At 41.6% G+C, this 21,214-nt stretch overlaps 1 protein-coding gene across 4 annotated transcripts in view; it reads left to right on the top strand.

The window, feature by feature from the left end:
• The window catches only part of LOC125464582 (E3 ubiquitin-protein ligase RNF43), a 341,070-nt gene that overhangs the window by 268,528 nt on the left and 51,328 nt on the right, over positions 1 to 21,214 (top strand). For all 4 annotated transcript variants that reach the window (XM_048557140.1, XM_048557139.1, XM_059655199.1 and 1 more), the window contains exon 2: positions 16,450 to 16,572. In XM_048557140.1, coding sequence (XP_048413097.1) covers positions 16,450 to 16,572 — 123 coding nt within the window. The remainder of the gene's footprint in view (positions 1 to 16,449; positions 16,573 to 21,214) is intronic.

Genomic DNA, 21,214 nt, shown 5'->3' with positions numbered 1-21,214 from the left:
ACTGACCTAGCATACTGGCTTCATAATAAGCCTGTTATGTTGTAGGAAATCCAGAATTAAATGTTAACACCAAGTTTTGTCATCTACTTTGTGTATAATCTAATGGGGCAGGTTTTCAATGTGGACTGCTTTGCCCTGCCGGGTAAGATCAAAGAGACAGAATAATAAACAGAAAGGTAAATGAGTGAGATTCCAGTCTGGCAATAAAACTGATGACAACAGGGTCAATTAAATTATTAGTGGATTAAGCTTTTCTTTATCTGTTATAGTCTGTGCAAAGAGCGACAACAATCTTAGTCCTTCAAATTACATTGAGGCTAGCTAGTGTTTGTTAGCCCAGTTTCATTTTTTGTCAGTCCTGCTTTTTTTTCAGTGAGCTTCTAGTCAGAGATTAAAAATCGCGCAGTGTATATCTACAGTATATGTGTGTAGTAGTTCCTGAGCATGATACTTGTACAATGAGCAAGAGTTGTTTGAGTGACTGTGTACATGATACATACGTATATTAATTACTATTTTACATGTGTGTTTTGGTGGTGAATTACACCAGATATATCTGGAAGTAGAAGTACCTGAGTGCAGCAGTCTAGTTTCTGCCCCAGGTAAATCAGCAAAAAGAAAGAATCAACTGAATGCCTCATGGTCTGTGTACTCACTAGATTATTGCTAAAAAGTGTAAAACTGGAAAATCTACTCTGTGGTCCTGAGCTATGCTAATGTAAATGTATAGAACTACTTAACATCAAAATTAGTATATGGGACAGAGTTCACTGGGTACCCTTATATTATTTTTGCAAGTGTCCTGCAATCCCAGTCATCCAGCTGGAGGCAGAGATCATTAAAGCAAGTTTTGTGCAGAGGTCTTTGGGCTACTTCTGGCACCATGTCCGAAAGCCCTTTGATCTTCTCAAAGCTCTTTGATCTGAGACTGTGTGCTGCTGGGTAGCTGCCAGTGTGGTTATAAACATCTCCCCAGAATAGAGACTCCAATTGTCAGTTCTTATGCGCAGGGTTGGGGATAAAGAAGTTATTAAGAGTCTGCTCTTCTCATCACTATCCTCGTGACACTCACTGCTGTTTCATCCTGCTGTTGAGGTTTATGCTGCAGTTGTTTGTTTGCATACAGAAGGAAGCTTTGTCTAAAGCTTTAACCATGAAAGAGTCTGAATAGGTGATGAACCAGGCTTCAATGCAATTTTCATCATTTTGTTAATGGAGATATTTAACCAACAGTATCTGTCAGATTGGCATGAACATTATGAATGTTGGGTCTAGCAGCATCTGTGAAGAAAAATCAGTTAATGTTTCAGCTGGTGACCCTTCCTCAGAACCAGACCAGAAACATTAATTCTGATTTTCCTTCACAGATGCTGCCAGATGTGCTGAGCTTTTTCAGCAACTTCTGTTTTTGTTCCTGATTTGCAGCAGTTCTTTAGGTTTATTATCATCAATGTCAGTCTTGTCAGTGACTGCAGAACATTTTGTATGTAATGATTGATCATCAACTGTAGAGATTCCACCAGCTTTGCTATGTATAGCTAGCCATTGACCAGTCTAATTGCAACAGTTCTACATGAGTCTGCCCTAAAGTCAACATACTAACTTTGTTCCGGCTTCTCTCTTTCCCCCACCATAAACTGTGAACTACACAGATGCATGGTTAATACACTGAAAGTGAAGCAGGCCTTTAGCAGTCAATCTTAAGTAGACGCAACTTCTGAGAATGAATTTAAACTTACTACAGGGTAAAGCGGTTACATAGAAAAGAAGAAGCCTTAAAGTTCCCCTCTGGTTTGTTTAATCATTATCTTATAGGTAAGTGCAGGACCTATTGACTGTTCAGTTGGTTTGAGTGGTGAGTCAGGTGGCAAACAGCTACCGAATTATCACTGCACGTGTCCAATTGACAAAGTTGCTGTCCGATATATGTATAGATAACAGTGAGCACGGTTAACCTGTTTACAGCAAAGTCCAACTCATAGAATCTCTTGGGCTGTGAAGTATGCATGTTCACATTAATGTGCATTGATCTCTTTTTGCAAAGTCCAGAGGCACATACTTGAATGGGGAAATAGCAGCAAATAAGTAGTGTATATGGCAAGTGCTTTGATTTTATGGGCCAAATTCCTATGCATTATGCAACACTTTGTAGAATGGGGAGACAGTGGCCTCGTGGCGTTGTCTGTTAATCTAGAGACCCAGATAATGTTCTGGGGACTGGGGTTCAAATCCTGCCAAGGCAGATCTACAATTGGAATTCATTAAAAATCTGGAATTAAGAGTCTAGTGATGACCGTGAATCCATTGTTGATTGTTGGAAAAATCCATCTGATTCACTAATGTCCTTTAGTGAAAGAAACTTACATCTTTACCTGGTCCGTGGCTGCAGATCAGTGGCAATGTAGTTGATTTTTAATTGCCCTCTGGGCAATAAGTGCTCACCGACCAGCACTTTCCTCATCTCATGAATGAATAAGAAAAACTATTTGAGAATTTCCCCATTGAACAATATATTGTGTCTAAAGTCTGTAGTAATAATGTAGTCCACTTGATCAAGTTGAATCAATTTCAGTTGCATTGCTTTGGAAAACATTGGGCTGGTTGCTTTCAAGTAATTTCCTTTTTCCTTTTACGATCAGCAGCTTCATAGATGGGGTTACCTCCCTAATTAAAGGTTAAATGGCCAGTAGTGGATGGAGCCCACAAATGTCAGTCACTTTAGGCAAAGCAGGTTCCAGGTTGGCAAAGTCATTCACACCATGTGAGGGTTATAGTGTTAGCTTTCCTTGAATTGGCTCCCAGGTTGCTGAACCAGCCTAAGGCAGGTTTAACTATCTTGGAAGAGACAATCCAGGCAGGCCTCGGTCTACTTGGGCGCAGGTTCCAAAGACTAGGTTCGAAAGGAATCTGTCTGCTAAAGTAGTCACTGGGCTGCTGTATGTGTTTGTTATTTGAACTTATAAAAACATTGTGGGGAGGTGCTCCCGTGTTGAAGTGTCCTTTTCGGTTACTTAACCAGCTATTACAGCCTGGTGTTTCTGTCCAATTGAAAGGTCTGTGGCTCACCCTTTGAGAGCCTGTTGACAACTACTAATTGAATAGAGAACCTGTTTCGGTGCCGATTAAGGCACGTTGCCTTGAAAATCCTAAAGACTGACTTCTTCCTCTCGTGGCCAGGTCTGGGACCTGGACACAGTCCTGATTCACATTTTCTGATTTTGATTTGAAAATGTTCACAATGAGAATCTTGAGACGTCTGCCCCATCTGGTTGATTCTATTCTCCTGTTAGTGCAGGTGATGCTTATAGTAAAGCAAGACCCAGAATTTAGTCAGTGCTCAGATTTCCATGACAGTGGAGGAAGCCAAATATTATCCATGCATGGTAAGGGCCAAAGCATTAGATAAACTGGAAGCTAGCAGGAAGTTTGTGTTTGCAAATTCCTCCTTTCCTGAAGGGATTGATTGCTGCTGGGTCCAAGCGAAAAAAGACTTGAATTTATATAGCACTATTCGCAGTCCTGGGACATCCAAACTTACTTTCCAACCATGTCACATGTCTCATTTGCAGTCACTATGGTATTGTAGGAGTCATGCAGAAGTCAATGATACACAAGATTCCACACATTGTTGTAGTAATGGCCAAATAATCTGTTTTGGTATGGTTAATTATGGGATCAAAATGGGCCAGGTTCTGAGGTAAACCCCCAATCTTCAAAATATTCAATGGAATCTCATGCATGTACCATGGTTAACATATAAACAAAAAAATAGCAGCTCTGAAATTTCATGCAGCACTCCCTCAGTACTGCACTGGAGATTCTGCCTGGGTTTTTGCACTCTTGAACAATAAAATGAACCTTCTGAGACTACTGCACACTGAGCCTCGGCCTACCTGGCCTCTGTCTAACCTAGGGCTAAAAAAGCCAGTTGTAGTAGGTCACTGCCATACCTGCTGGAATCAGCACAGTTCAGGGAATTTACTGGCACCATGTTTGCTCTACATGGCTGCATGCAGTGGCCGTGATAATGATGTGATCGTTACCCCATGGTGTACCGATCTGTAGTGCATTCTCTGGATCACATCATAAACCGTAGAAGAACCGTGGTCCTTTAAAACACACTTGGAACAACGTAACAAATCTAACTAGGATTGTTTAGTAATGAAAGCATTCCTCGAAGAGTCGCATATGTTTGTGTTGTCACACTTAGATAGCTGTTCATCTCTGTGCGAAAGGAACAACAGAAAGCAAACTTGTTTGTGTTTTAAAACAGGTAACTTCATGCATAAGCAGTTGGTCTGCTTTTCTGCAGTTGGTAATTTTACACTTCAAGTATCTGATTGAATTATTGGAACATTTACTAAAAGGAACTCTGCATATTGAATCTATTAATCCTTATTTACTGGCTGAAATTCCCTAATACGGTCACAAAGCAAAAGTGCTGTTACAAATTGGATGGTGGCTAAGAAGCATTGGTTCAGACCTGAATTAATGTCCCATCTTCTCTCAGGTGCTTCTCTACATCTTAGCATGCAGGTCTGTCTGCTGTCTCCACTTTCCTCTCCAACCTGTGAAATGTGGACTTGAACCAACATGCTGAAGGAGGCATGTTCAATAAATAGACTAGGAAAGGGCTAGGAGTGGTTTTCTTTTGCAAAATGAATTGAAACTTTCTGTTCTTCAGGTGGTTGGGTCTTGTGGGCTGTGACTACTATATAACAAACTACACATGATGGGAATGTGTTACTGGGAGTTGCCATAGCAATTTGCTAACCGTGAGGGTGAGAAACAGGTGGTAAAATTCTACTTGTTGTCTAAAACTTAATCTGATGGGCTGTTTTCTGTCTGAAACATGAGAGCTGCATGGGGAAATAGTGAGAGACTTTAAAAAAAATGTCATTACACTTCATGAATCGATTCTGCCCCCTACAGGTCATTGCAAAAAGCAGCATGGCAACCTACTGCGGCATCTAGCAATTGCTCACAGTTCAGTATGTATATTAGTATGCTTGAGAGAATGGAGACCCCCTGCCCAAGTATGAGCATTGTTGCCTGCAGGCTTGCTAGGCAGATGACCAGTTTTGGGCAGTTGAAAAGGTTCTATACATTTTACATGAATGTTTACAATCCTTTGTTTTGAGGATTATAGGATTAGGCAGAATGGTAGAAAGATGAGATGGAAAATGACATCCAATACTCAGACGAATGTTAAAATGGATTGCTCTCATCAGGGCTATGAAGAAGCGTATTTGAGCATGAATGAAATGTTCATTCTGAGTGCAGAAATATGCTTTGATGTTTTATTCTTCCAAATTTGATATTCTCTCCTGGCACACACCTTCACATAACACTGAGGCAGATCAGAGCCTGGAGGTGGGAACAGTGAGTGCAAAAACAAATGTGATGGGTGCCTCTCAATGTTGAAAGGTATTGGTGACAGTGTGCTGATACGTTTGGCTGGGATTTTCATCCTATTTCTTTTCTGCTTGCGCATTCACCTCAATGTGTTATTCTTGAGTTTGGAATGAAGTGTTTTTGACTGATTTTAACTGTAGTTAACGAGGGAATTCCCTGAACTTTGGGCTCAGACCAGTTAAAGGTAGACTTAACCATTCCTGGCTGACCTGGTATCCTGTACTTTGTATAAACACAAACTTGGCCAAGCATCTCCTTCTATCCTAATTCCCACGACATCACAATCGAACTCATGTGCATTTACTTTAGATTGACACATTGCTGAGCCAGAAACCAATCTTAAAGTTCTTGCCCTCGTTTTCAAATTTCTCCCCTCTACGTGTGCTTTTGCAATTCTTGCACTGCAGTGATTTTAATCTACAACAGGTGGCTATCCATTACTACTTTTGGCCTGAAAGTCTGAAATTCCCTTCCTAAATATTTCTAATTCTACCTTCTTTAATGTTCCCCTTAAAACCTGTTACTTTAACAAACCTTTTGACCAACTACCTTTAGAGTCTTGTTTGATTATGCTAATGTAAAGTGCCTTGGAGATGCTTTACTACTTTAAAGGTACTGTCTAAATGGATGTTGATGATGAGATGTGTGCAATGGACCAGCACAGGCACCAAACTCCTAATGTATTAAGGACATCATTGTAATATTTCATTTTCTGACTTAAATTTCAGGGGGATGCTGATCAGATTGGAAACCAATGCATCAGCTATTGTTCCAATATTCATTCTTACCCAGCCGGGATATTTCACTTAACGGTTAAGCCCCAAGTCAGGCATGTAAGACAGTAGACAATGATTGATAAACAAAAGTAAACATTATAATTTTTTTATAAATAAGAGGTATTTTTTGTTTTTTTTTGACATTCTAAAATAAGGTGTAGGAAACCAGTTTTTGCTGCTTTGCAGGTATTGCCTTGCATATCTTTTAGGGCATTCAGGAAATAGATTGGTAACCCTTCAAGTGAGTTGCATTGATTGGAGGAAGATAGCACCAGAATTGAAAATATGCATGTATTTCCCTGCATGCAATCGTGACATAATAGTTCCTGTGCTCCATATTTGCTGTTTATGTCTTCTTTTCCCCAAAGGCAGACTAAGGAACCACCTGGTGAGACTTGACTAGGTACAATTAGTGTACTGCTTTATGTCACGGAAAGCGTTTTCAGGATCACTTGGAAGCAGGCTGAGATTTAGAAATAAAACCCAAAAACTGTTGTTTCTAGAGAGCTGAAACACACAAGAGCAGAAATTGTTGGAGAAACTCAGCAGGTATGGCAGCATCTGTGATGATAGAAACAGAGTAAATAGATTCAGTTTTTCAGTTCTGAAGAAGGATCACTGAACTCAAAGTTAAGTTTCTCCAACAATTTCTGCTTTTGTGTGCTTCAGATGTAGAACTTCCCAAACTATTACAAAATGAAGATTGCGCAATCTGTCTCCAGTCAATAAGGTTGTTTTGCTTGACCTTTTCGTAAAAGTAATTCCCATCTTTTCTACAATTGTATGTCTGACTGAAGCTTGACTTTGCAGTTGATTCTATTTAGTACCTTTCACAAATTCTTACATTCCAAGCACCTTTCAGCCAGAGGTGCTTCTGGCATGCAGTAGCTGTTGTGATGAAGGAAAGTAGCAGTCGATTGCATGTAGCACGGTCTCTCAAAGCAATATAACAAATAATCTATTTCTACTGACTTTTGGTTTAAATGTTCCACTTTTTTTTTAAAGCCTTTGTTGACCTTGATGGACTGGCGCTCTCTCTTATCTTCCTTGTTTTTTATGGCCAGGAAGATCTGCCAGTACTCCCGCAAGAGCCGTGAGGTTTACAGTGTTATTTTGAAGACAGCCGAGCAAGTTGGTTATTATTTACAACATATGGGAAAGCGCATACACCAAACTCATCAGTATTTTAACCATCTCATTTCTTTTCCTAACTCGTGGACCTAAGCTTATTTTTGAAAACAAAAGCAAAGTTGCTGGAAAAGCTCAGCAGATCTGGCAGCATCTGTGAAGGAGAAAACAGTTAACTTTTTGGGTCCAGTTTTTTTTTAAAACACTTATGCTTAAGAATAAGTTTTCACATCCTTCCTGCGGAAAAGTGGTGAAGCAATTCCCAAACACAGCAATATAAGAACAAAGTACAGCAGATGCTGAATGCCCAGAGCGAAAATAAAGCATTGGAGAAACTCAGCATGTCTGGCAGCATGTATGAAGAGAAAAACAGTTACTTTTTGAGTCTGATATGACTTCTTCAGAACTGGAAAGGATTGAACAGTGATTTTTTTTTAATGTTATTGGCTAAGGTGGAAGAGGAGCTGCAAGTAGAACAGATTGTGACAGTGCCTGAAGCAAATGAGTTCTAATGGTGTTGATGGAGAAATACAGGTGTAAAATGAGTGTAAATGCAGGTGTGAAAAGGAGAAGGATTCATTCTGCTGAAAGCAAAATCAACAAGATACAGCTGTATATAGCAAGAACTGCAGATGCCAGAGTAAACGTCAACACAGTGTGGAGCTGGAGGGACACACACAGCAAGTCAGGCTGGAGGAGCAGGAAAGTTGACATTTCGGGTCAGGACCCTTCTCCAGAACTGGGGAGGGGGAAGCGAGCTGGGAACTAAATAGAAAGAGGAGGGGTGAGGCTGGAGTAAGGTCGGTGGGGTGGTGAAAGGTGGATTGGACTTGGACACCAGCACCAACCCTCAGCTCTTTCTCTGTTACGCTGATGACTGTATTGGCGTTGCATCATGCTCCCATGAGGAACTTGAACAGTTCATCAACTTTACTGACACCAAATTCACCTGGACCATCTCCGATACCACCTCCCCCTTCCTGGACCTCTCCGTCTCCATTTCTATTAACCACCTCAACGCCAACATCTACTTCAATTTCCAACTCCCATAGCTACCTGGATTACTCGCTTCCCCCCCACCCCCCCGCTGCAATAATGTGATCTCATACCCCCAATTCCACCTCCTCCACCATACCTGCTCCTAAAATGGAGTGTTCTACTCCCGGACATGCCAGATGCCCTCCTATTTCAAGGACAACAACTTACCCCCTCTCTGCTGATCATAAATGCCCTCAGCCATGTCCCTTGCATTTTCCGCACTTGTGCCCTCAAAAAACCTCCCCCCAACAAATATAAAGATTGAGTCCTCCGGTCCTCACATGGCACTCCACCAACCTCCGCATCCAGCGTATCATTCTCCGCCGCTTTGACCACCTACAATCCAACCCCACGATCAGAGGTATTTCCCTCCCCATCCCTTTCTGCCTTTTGTGGTGACCGCTCACTCGGCAACTCCCTCATCCACTCCACACTCCCTACCAACCCCACCACATCTGGCACCTTTCTCTACAACCTGCCCCTATGCCTCCCTCCTACACCTCCATCCAAAGCCCAAAGCAAACTTTTCATATCTGACAGGGGTTCACTTGTACATCCTCCAACCTGGTCTGCTGTATCCGTTGCTCCCGATGTGGCCTCCTCTGCATTGGTGAGACCAAGTGCAGACTCGGGGACTATTTTGTAGAGCATCAGCACTGTCGAGTGATAATTGACAACACCTTCTCGGTGTTGACCATTTTAACTCCCCCTCCCACTCCCTTGTTGCCATGTCCTCCCTGAGCCTTCTCCAGTGCCTAATAACACCATACGCAAACTGGAGGAACAATACCTCAAATTCTGCCTTGAGAACATACAGCCCAAAGGCCTGAACATAAAATTCACCAGTTTTAAAATCTTCACCACCACCCCCCCAGCCTCATTCCACATCCAACCCTCCCTCTTACTGCCGCCTCCTTGACCTGATACAGCATGTCTATCTTCTTTCCCACCTATCCGCCCCACCCTTCCCACTGACTAATCCCCACCACTTCACCCACCTTCCCCAAGCTCTCTCCATTTATTTCCTAGCTCCCTACCCCCTCCCCAATTCTGAAGAAGGGGCCTGACCCGAAATGTTGACTTTTCTACTCTTCTGATTTGCTGACTTGCTGTGTTCCTCAAGATACAGCTGTATGTGTAAGGGAAGGTGGTTTGCAGAACACTACTGCTGTGTCTGTAGAAGTGACTCTACCTTTGAGTTGTTTGACATTTCAACAATCGCCTTCACCCAGACAAATGTTTCCACTCTGATCTCGATTAGTGTTCCAACAAAGCACAACTCAGCTCGAGGAACAACCCCTCATTTTCCACTTCGGCACTTTACAGCCTGTATTGAATTCCATGACTTGAGAGCATAATCTCTGTATCTTTGATTTTTCTCGTATCCTTAACACTACAAATCCAATATGACTTTTCTTGAGGGCTGAAAAATGGTGGTATTTTATGCTGTGAGCTGAGTAGAACAAATTGTGAAGCTGACCAGAGCAAAAGACAAAAGCAGTGCTCATGGGGGTCAGGTAAATATGCAAAATGGATGTAAATAATTAGTGTGAAAGGTCTGCTTTACTGGCAGATTTGACACTATTTCCTAAATAATATACCCTGATTCTTGACTAAGTGTTGATACTGAAGAATAAAGAATTAAGAATTTGGCTCTTCCTGTAGGTCAACAAGCAGTCTTCTATGTCATGTGGTTTTGGAATCATGTGCCCACCTGAGCATAGAAGATACTACCTTTGATGGTGCAGCATTGTATCTGTTCTGTACTGTACTGTACTGAAGTATCAGCCTACCTGACTGTCCCAGATCCTCGTTGATGTTCGATCATTGAGTATTTTCAAGTCTGCAAGTGATAGATTTTCAATCTGTACCAAATTATTTGGGGAGTGGATATGAAGTAAAAGATCAGACATGTGTGTATTGAGCGGCACAGCAATTTGAAGGAGTTTAATGATTTATTCCTGGTCCTGTTTCTTGTTTCTTATGCTCTCTCAAGACTTGGAATAAGGCTTGAATCCAGGATTTTCTGACTTCAAGTTGAAAGTGTTCATTTCCTGCAAAGCTGACAAAATTCAAAGAGGCAGGTATTTAGAATATTGAGAAGAAATCTCTGAAACAGATTTTTTAAAAAGCTGCCTAATTGACTGTTACTGAGAGATAATTAACTTCTACATCCTACAGACACATCCATGAGCAATTGACACGGACACAAGCCTATACTGCTAATGCACAGAGTGGGCAACACAGGCTGTCTTCCTGGCAAGATAGACATTGGTCATTCTTCTGATCCAGGGAACAGATTCTCTTAATTCTCCTACAGCACAGTAAGAGTGACATTACTGATATACAATAACAAAAGTACCTTCCATTCATATAGCATATGTAGTATAAGGTCCATTGTGCTTCATCTCCCAAGCACATGATGCCTACCACCTAGAAGGATAAGAATGTGGATGCACGGAACCCTGCAAGTTCCATTCAAACCCCACCTGACTTGGATCTATGTTGCCATTCCTTCACTGTCATAGAACATAGACCAATACAGCGCAGAACAGGCCCTTCTGCCCTCGATGTTGCACCGACCTGTGAACTAATCTAAGTCCCTCTCCCTACACTATCCCATCACCATCCATACGCTCATCCAAGGACTGTTTAAATGCTCCCAATGTGGCTGAGTTAACTACATTGGCAGGCAAGGCGTTCCACGCCCTTACCACTCTCTGAGTAAAGAACCTGCCTCTTGACATCTGTCTTAAATCTATCACCCCTCAATTTGTAGCTATGCCCCCTTGTGCAAGCTGAAGTCATCATCCTCAGAAAAAGACTCTCACTGTCCACCCTATCTAATCCTCTGATCATCTTGTATGTCTCTATTAAATACTCTATTAGCCTCCTTCTCTGCAACGAGAACAGACCCAAGTCCCTCAGCCTTTCTTCATAGGGCCTGCGCTCCAGACCAGGCAACATCCTGGTAAATCTCCTCTGCACCTTTTCCAATGCTCCCACATCCTGAAGTCATCATAACAAAGCACTGCTGTTCCTTAAGCTACTACTAAAGAGCTGCATGTTGCAGTGGGAGACCCTGCACTTCGTTGCTATTCTCAAAGTCATCAGTGCCTCTTCCCCACCTTGCTGAAATGCTCACCCATGTGTATTTCCTGTTGCACAGCAACGTAATGTAGAATACAATAAATATTACCCAAAACAACCTGCCAGACCTGCATTGAAGATAGCCATTGTTTTCATGAAGAACTTTATCTTGCTTATGCACTACTTAATTGCAAACGTTTAACACAGCTAAGCAAGTGCATTTAAGGTAAACATTTCTCATTGAAATACAAAGATTAGATTCAATTGTACGCAGTCAGTTATAATCCTCAATGTTAGATAACAATTGATTGATTGTCACATGTACTGAAGTACAGTGAAAAACTTTGTTTTCGAGCAGTACAGGCAGATCATAGTAAGCAAGGATGTACAGATGTGAGGCTGGAAAAATACTTCGACAGAGGCATACAGGTTAATTGCACATGGTGTGCACCAGGTGAGATCATGTAGCCAGAAGCCTGGCACTCCTTCCTACCAGCATAGTAATTGTACTTATACTGCATGAACTGGTTCAAGAAGTCAGCTCATAATGCTGGGGGAGGGGTAGGCAATAATTACTGACTTGGACAGCAATTCTCTCAATCTAAGAATGAATTTTTAACTATTCGGTTGTCAAATAAAATTAGCCGTGAATAACTTAAGGAGATATTAGGACAGGTGTCTGAAATCTTGGCCTAAAGGGTAGGTTTGAAGGAGCAACTTAGGGGAGGACAAGGGATGATTTGGCTTAAGGAGAGATTTGCAGAGTATCAGCTTGGCCATCAATAGCATATTGATTAAACCAAGGCAATGCAAAACCGAAATTGAACTGTAATGAGAGGTTAACACGGCTGATCTGGTGAAAGAGTGCTAGAGACACTGGCATCTTCTATTAGTGTCGTAATGTGATGGACACAGCCTGTAACCTCTCTGACAGTTATAGGTACACCCACTGTGCATGTGGACAAATATCCTTTGAAGCACCTCTGATTCCCAGGCATTTGAGAAATGTCCCAATAGATGGGCTGAGTGTGCAATGCAGGCTGGGTTTCTACAAACCATCTTTACAATGCTAACTAAGAGTGAGATTGCACATCGGCCTCTGCCCAGCTGGCAGTCGATGAGCAGAGATGAAAGTGGAAAGTGAAATCACACACCACAGTAATGACTCCTGTGCACAAACAGGAAGATGCAAGTTACATTTCAATTACACTTTTTCTTTGATTCGTTTCCAAGTGTGGTTTAATTTTTAATCAAGCTACCATATTGCTGGTCTGACCTACTTATCAAATACAGTATTTATAGAAAAGCTTGTGTTACAGAAGAGCGCTCTTCGTGCTATGGTGTTTAAAGATTGCCTTTCGGTGAGACGGGAAAGGATGGGTACAATGCTCTATTTGTATATAATTTGTCTCCAACTGAAACATGCCAGCTGGAACTTTGCATCTCCACAGATGAAATTCAATTAAGCGCAAGACTGGTGGGAACAAAAAAGGGGTTTAAATTTCACAGTCAATAAAACTTCAGAAGTTTCATCATCGCCTTAAACACTTCTCCTCCATTACTGAAGTAACAGCTGGCTGAATGTGAAAAAAGAACCATTATAGGCGAAGTGGCTTAGTTCCAGCATGATTAGATGAACTGCTTGTCAGAGAGGTTGGTAACTCCTGCAGGAGGATGATTGATCAGAGAGTTCAGGAGCTTCCACATGAGGAAGAAGGATTGGAGAGGTTGATGGATTGATCGAGTGCTGGAGTCTTGAAGATCAATATTAAGTCTGATTCTAAAGAGGTGACAGCTGCAAAGAATCTTCACCATCTAACATAATTTCAACTTTCAACGCTCAACTAATTTCTCTTAAGAGTCATTTGGTCGTACCAATCTTGAAAATTCTCTAAATGTTTGTCAGAGTAATTAGTTGGAATTTGAAAGTATGTTAGGTTGTGGAATTTCCTTGCAACTGTTACTTCCCCAGAATCCTACTTAATTATTGATTTTTAAAAAAGGGTAGATTTTTCCAAGTCTTTATCTGTGAGAAAATAATCTGAGCTCAGATTAGAAATTGTTTGCAATTAGATTGGGATAAAGAAGTTAACTTTATATGAGAGAAATATGGTAGATTTTCCATATCTTTGTCCATGGGAAAGTAGCATGAATACAGAAAATAGAATTGATAAAGAAGACATTTTATTAATATATGATAGATGAATCTCCCATACTCTTATATCAAAACCAGGATCTTGACTGTGATAGAACAGTAAATAACTCTAAGTTGGAAAGTTTATGTTGATCATTTGGAGGAAGGTTTGAGGACTATTTTCATTCACAGCCTGAATTGACCTAAGTAGTTACTGATTTGAGCCAGAGTTGTGCTTTATCTGAATGAAGCTTACCAAGCTTGTATACCTGACTGAAGAAATCAACCAGGTACTGACAAGTGGGCCATATAGAGCCAGAGAGCATGGAAACAGACCTTCTTCAGTCCAAATCATCTGCACCAACCGGACATCCCAATCCAACCCAGTCCCATTTAGCCTATATCTGTCTTCAACCTTTCCTGTTGATATACCCACCCAGGTGCCTTTTAAATGTTATAGTCATGCCCACCTCCTCCACCACCTCTGGCAGCTTGTCGCATGCACGTATCACCCTCTGCCTCAACAAGTTAACCCTCATGTCCTTTTTAAATCTTTCCCCCTCACCTTAAACCTATACCATCTATTCCCCGTGGACACCACCTCCCCCCCCCCCCCCCCAACCCCGGAATGTTTTATAACTTTCACTCCCTTCTGATTCTGCAGCAGGACCGTGAAAGCAGTCGGTCCAGTATTCAAGGGAGATCATTTAAACTACCTAAGGCATCGAATGAAGATGAAATACTACATGAGCCAGAAATATGCCAATACTGAAAATCTAAAACAAACACAAAGAATGTTGGAGAAACTCAGATTTACCAGCATCTACGAAGAATGAAACAGAGCTATATTTTTGAGTCCAATAAGACTCCTCTTCAAAGCGTTATTGGTGTGCTATATTTCTGTTCTGAGCAGAAAGGAGCTAACCAGCTCCTTTATCTGGTTACATTTTGTATCTTCCACTTCAAAGTTTATGAAAGTTTTATGGTTTTTTTGTCTTTATCTCATCCCCATCATTTTACTGAGTCATTCTTCAAGTGACCAATCTTGCTGTATTGCCCTTGATTCGTGCTGAAAGCAACTTTCTTAAAAGGTTTCATTATCCTGTGTATGATGCTGTTGAAATCAAAATGGTAATAATTATTTGTCTTTTCTAGTTCACTGCCATAATTTTTAGTGTCACTGTTTTTTTTGGGATTGTATTGACTACTCATCCAGCTCTTTGCTGTTTGCAGCTCTGTCTGTGCATCTCTTGTCCTTTTGAAGTAAGAGTGTGGTTTATTATATGCCATGTGCCAAATCCACTGTAGATTGAAATCAGAAAGCAGAATGTCAACTTTTTCATTACATCATCCCACTCAACAGATTAATTCCCAAATTGTAGTCTGGGCTAATGTGACATCTTCATCTTGCTAAGAATAATATGTAAACAACACTACCCTAGAATCCCCAATTTGACTGTTGTTACATCATTTTAAGTAATCAACACTGACTTCACCCCAGAGACACGATACTACGATAACTCTTCAACACTGCTACCTTTGGAAAAAGTGAGCACAGATGCATAATAAACTGAAAAATATTTGTAACGGTTATATTGTCATACATTATACATTCCAGTTACAGTAGAAATGTAAGTGGCAAAATAACAGGAGCTACTGCCTTTAGAGTCTAACCAAGCAGAACATTGAAAACAAAAGGACATTTGCATGCCTGAAATGGAGCCTGATGGTACAAACGACAACCCAACTCTGCCTTCAGTTAGTATGTAGCTCATGCTTATGCTCCTGGAAAATGTGAAACAAGCTTAATAGCCAGTTTTCTTTGGGCCGCAGAAAACTGGTATCTTGTATTCCAGCCAAATTGCCAACACTTCTGAAAATTACTTCCCAGAAGATTGAAGAAGGCTTCCCAACTTAGTTGTGGAAAGGCATCTCACTAACAAGTTGCAACTCAGAAGTAAAAAGTGAGGATGAAATTAGTGCTGGCTTCTAGAAGCTCCCCACTTCCCCTCATCAATGTCAGGAATTTGCTCTATCACTGGAGATTGGCAGCTAGGTTTTGAATGCATGTACAGAATGTGTTTCAATAATGATGAGAACTATGAAGACGACGTTAAAGGCTTTGTAGAGCAAGCCCTTTGTAAAATCATCTCCCTGTTGATGGGGGCTGCGCAGAAAAAAGGAAATGTTGATTTCAATCCTCTGAGCACTTCAGTGTTCTAGTCAAAGAGCTTGGGCTTTAAGCAGGTGCCAAAAACAGGGCGTTTTGGCACTGGCCACTTAACCAAAATTTGTTTTGTACTTGATGCAGATGTGTATGATCATGTCCTTTGCCAGATGGAATTCCCTTATAGCCTGAACTGGAATCCAGAATCTGAAATACTCATAACTCTTTGCTGCAAAATTCCTTAAAAATTAGTGAGAGCTAGGCAGGTTCCTAGTGTAACCAGTGAAGTCAGGAGGCCTTTAACACTAGAACCAGCAAACCTGGGAAATAACTCTAAATGGGAAATGCCTAACTAACAGCAGCAAGTCACATCACTCAGACTTTGGTATTTAAGACCACATTGTATTCAGTAAGGAATGCAGGGTCCAGCAATAGTCATACAACTTAGAATGAAGATAAGCTTACATCCCATGTTAGATCAGGTCAACACAAGAGCAGAGACGGAGGACTGGAGGAATAGCTCATCATCAAATCTCACCAGTTGTATGTATCCATTCCTAATCTCAGCTGCAAGCAAAACATTTTGTGAGTTAGAAAAAAGAAAAATAGTCAGCAACTGTTTTTCCTTGTTGCACTCTCTCTGTGTATGAATATATGTTGCTTGCAGTTTACTAAATGTTATTTATTGCTTTGTCTGGCAGTTTCACCCTCTGTGGCTGTGTAACACCAGTGAAGATGAGCAGCAAGACTATGGCTTTGTCAGCATGGTCAAATTGGAGCGCCCTGACCGAGACCCACATCCTTGCCTCTCCCTCTTCAACAAGGTCGGGAACTTGTATACATATATATGTTTATATTTAATCATGTAAAGACTGTACTTAACAAGTGAAATGCAAATTTGGCTTTTTCACAAATATGTAAAACATGACCCAAATCGCAGAAGGCAGGAATAATAAAGAGTCTAAATATTTTGATAAATCAGTGATTTTTAATGAAACTTAAATGTTTTCAATTTTTTATTCTGAAGGAGTTACCAGATCAGGTACAGTTCCACAAAAGCAAAATTCCCCAGTCTTAGTGAGATTCAAAGAGTATACTCGGAAGTAGTTTCTAGGGAACAGTAATGTTTCAATCCCTGGGTTTAACTCTGATTACACATAGTTTCATGGGACCAGCAATCCCTGGCTCAGTGAATCCCTCAGCATAAATCTGAAGCAACCAGACATTAAACCCAAGCAGGTTACTACTATGGTCAATTAGTTGATACCCATACGCTGGAATCAAAATTGGATTCCGAAACTTTTCGGTGCTTGCTGCTCAGCTTTTAAAAGTTCTGCAGTATCGCAAGTGAGGGCTGTACTAGGACAGTGAATATTTGATCGTCTGAAACCTGCAAACAATTTAGTGCATTGTTAATTGGGTGCTCTCCAAAAACGAGTGCTGCTGACTTCTATTACCCTGTTTTCCTTGACACCCCTAATTTTGCTGAAATCTTGTCTGCATGTCCTAGTACCGACTTGTTAGAGACCATAAGATATAAGAGTAGGACTAGGCCAGTTGAATATTGGATTGAGTCTGCTCCACTATTCAATCGTGGCTGATTTTTTTTTTCTACCCCATTCTCCTACCTACTCCCTGTAACCCTTGATCCCCTTACTATTCAAGAACCTACCTATCTCTATCTTAAATACACTCCATGATTGGCCTCCGCAGCCTTCTGTGACAATGAGTTCCTCAGATTCACCACTCTCTGGCTGAAGAAATTCCTCCTCATCTCCATTTTAAAGGGTTGTCCCGTTATTCTGAGGCTGTGCCTTGGTCTTTTGGAGCAATGACTCTACCTTGTCCAAATGTGCCAAATCTGGGAAAAGCGAAAGAACCTCGAATTAAGAAAGGATAAAACTTAAAATGCAGAATATCTGGAAGCCTGCAACTAGTTGCTGTGTATCTGACTGAGAAGTGCAAGATGAGTAATATGAAATGAAAATTCTGCAGATAATGGAATTCTGAAATAAAAGGCAAGTGCTGGAAATGCCCTGCAGGCCTGAGAGTATCTGTGGAGAGAGAAAGAGTTCACTTTGAGATGAGTGAGACTCCTTTTCAAAACTAGAGGAGGACAAAAATGCTGTCAAAAAAGGGAAGTGTGAACAGTTAAACAAAAGAGGGTCTAGGATGTGGGACAGATTAAATGACAATTTGAACAACAACATAAAAAGCTTCAAACTGGTACATCGCAACAGAACAAAAGCTAAATGGGACATAGGGTTCATGGTCTGAAATTGTTTAACTTAGAGGATAGCCCAGAAGGCTTAAAATGTCCAATTAGAAGATGAGATCCTGTTTTTTGAGTTTCAATGGAACACTACAGCTGGCCAAAGTACGAATGTGAGAGCAAGATGGTAAACTGGAATGGGAACCCACCGGGAGCTTTGGGTCATGCTTGCAGACTGAGAAAGGTATGCTGAAAGACAGTCACCCAGTCTGCATTTGAGCTCCCCAATGCAGAGGTGATCACCTCACATTATGAACAGCAAGTACACTGGACTAAATTGAAAGACCTATAAATAAATCATTGCTTCTTCTGGAAGGAGTGTTTAGAGCTTAGGATGTTGAGGAGAGAGGAAGCAAAGGTAAGCCTTTACACCACCTGCAACTGACGAATGGTCCAGATGAGATAGGCCAACAAGGGGCAAAGCCACATTAGATTTGGTACTGGGTAATGAGCCCGGCCAGGTGTTAGATTTGGAAGTAGGTGAGCACTTTGGTGATAGTGATCACAATTCTGTTATGTTTACTTTAGTGATGGAAAGGGATAGGTGTATACCACTGGGCAAGAGTTATGGCTGGGGGAAAGGCAATTAAGATGAGATTAGGCAAGATTTAGGGAGCATAGAATGGGGAAGGAAACTGCAGGGGATGGGCACATTAGAAATGTGGAGCTTATTCAAGGAGAAGCTCCTGTGTGTCCTAGATAAATATGTACCTGTCAGGCAGGGAGGAAGCAGTAGAGTACGGGAGTCGTGGTTTACGAAGGAGGTGGAATCTCTGGTCAAGAGGAAGAAGAAGGCTTATGTTAGGATGAGATGTGAAGGCTCAGTTAGGGCACTTGAGGGCTACGAGGTAGCCAGGAAAGACTAAAAGAGAGAGCTCAGGAGAGCCAGGAGGAGATATGAGAAGTTGTTGGCAGATAGGATCAGGGTAAACCCTAAGGCTTTCCATAGGTATTTAAGGAATAAAAGAATGATGAAAGTAAGATTAGGCCCAATCAAGGATAGTAGTGGTAAGTTGTGTGTGGAGTCAGATGAGATAGGGGAAGCGCTAAATGAATATTTTTCAACAGTATTCACTTTAGAAAACGACAATGTTGTCGAGGAGAATACTGAGATACAGGCTACTAGACGAGGTGGGATTGAGGTTCACGCGGAAGAGGTATTAGAAATCCTTCAGAAGGTGAAGATAGATAAGTCCCCTGGGCCGGATGGGATTTAACCTCGGATCCTCTGGGAAGCCAGGGAGGAGATTGCCGAGCCTTTGGCATTGATCTTTAACTCGTCATTGTCTACAGGAATAGTGCCAGATGACTGGAGGATAGCAAATGTGGTCCCCTGTTCAAGAAGGGGAGTAGAGACAACCCTGGTAATTATAGACCAGTGAGCCTTACCTCAGTTGTTGGTAAAGTGTTGGAAAAGAACAGGTAGATGAGAGTAAACCAGTTGATGTGGTGTATATGGATTTCAGCAAGGCGTTCGATAAGGTTCCCCACAATAGGCTATTGTACAAAATGCGGAAGAATGGAATTGTGGGAGATATAGCAGTTTGGATCGGAAATTGGCTTGCTGAAAGAAGACAGAGGGTGGTAGTTGATGGGAAATGTTCATCCTGGAGACCACTTACTAGTGGTGTACCGCAAGGGTCTGTGTTGGGTCCACTGCTGTTTGTCATTTTTATAAATGACCTGGATGAGGGCGTAGAAGGATGGGTTAGTAAATTTGCAGACGACACTAAGGTCGGTAGAGTTGTGGATAGTGACGAAGGATGCTGTAGGTTGCAGAGAGACATAGATAAGCTGCAGAGCTGGGCTGAGAGGTGGCAAATGGAGTTTAATGCAGACAAGTGTGAGGTGATGCACTTTGGTAGGAGTAACCGGAAGGCAAAGTACAGGGCTAATGGTAAGATTCTTAGCACTGTAGATGAGCAGAGCGATCTCGGTGTCCATGTACACAGATCCTTGAAAGTTGCCACCCAGGTTGACAGGGCTGTTAAGAAGGCATACAGTGTTTTAGCTTTTATTAATAGAGGGATCGAGTTCCGGAACCAAGAGGTTACACTGCAGCTGTACAAAACTCTGGTGCGGCCGCACTTGGAGTATTGTGTACAGTTCTGGTCACCACATTATAAGAAGGATGTGGAAGCTTTGGAAAGGGTGCAGAGGAGATTTACTAGGATGTTGCCTGGTATGGAGGGAAGGTCTTACGAGGAAAGGCTGAGGGACTTGAGGCTGTTTTCACTCGAGAGAAGAAGGTTGAGAGGTGACTTAATTGAAACATATAAAATAATCAGGGGGTTAGATAGGGTGGATAGGGAGAGCCTTTTTCCTAGGATGGTGATGGCGAGCACGAGGGGCCATAGCTTGAAATTGAGGAGTGAAAGATATAGGACAGATGTCAGAGGTAGTTTCTTTACTCAGAGAGTAGAAAGGGAATGGAACGCTTTGCCTGCAACGGTAGTAGATTCGCCAACTTTAGGTACATTTAAGTCGTTATTGGATAAGCATATGGACGTACATGGAATAGTGTAGGTTAGATGGGCTTGAGATCGGTATGACAGGTCAGCACAACATCGAGGGCCGAAGGGCCTGTACTGTTCTGTAATGTTCTATGTTCTATGTTGCATGAAAATGTTGAGAGGGGAGGGGAAAATGTATTTGGTGGTGAAATCAGCTGGAATCTATGGAAATGGTGGAGGCTGATCTTTTGAATGGGGTGGAATGGGGTTCAAAATGAACCCTGTCACTCTTCTGGTCAGGAGAGGAAAAGAGCAAAAGATAAAAATGGTTCCGATGCAGTTGAGGGCCTAATCAATCACACTGGGGAGAAGATTGCATCATCAGAAGATATGACTCAGATGGAAAAATTTGGAGAATTGGATGGATTCCTTACAAGAGGCAGAGTGTAAGGAAATCTGAGGGAGTGAAGTTGATGTTAATCCTGGAAATAATGACTTGATGTTCAGTAGTGGAGGTATAGTAGAGAGGGACATGGGAAAAAGTGACTGCGAGTTGGTGCTCAACCTTTGGTACACCAGACCAAAATATTATTATTGTCAGTGAGTTTGGCACCAGCATCATGGTTAGATACAGACAGAATGTGCAATAAATTCAGAGGAAAGGAGGGTAGAGTGAATGAGGAAAACAAAGAAATTAAGATAGTCTGTATTAGGTTGATGGTTCTTAATGAAAAGTTCAAC

The sequence above is a fragment of the Stegostoma tigrinum genome, chromosome 27 (genome assembly GCF_030684315.1).
Source record: "Stegostoma tigrinum isolate sSteTig4 chromosome 27, sSteTig4.hap1, whole genome shotgun sequence".
Taxonomy (NCBI): domain Eukaryota; kingdom Metazoa; phylum Chordata; class Chondrichthyes; order Orectolobiformes; family Stegostomatidae; genus Stegostoma; species Stegostoma tigrinum.
The sequence above is the reverse complement of the archived record's forward strand: the minus strand, read 5'-3'. Positions and strand labels throughout refer to the sequence as shown.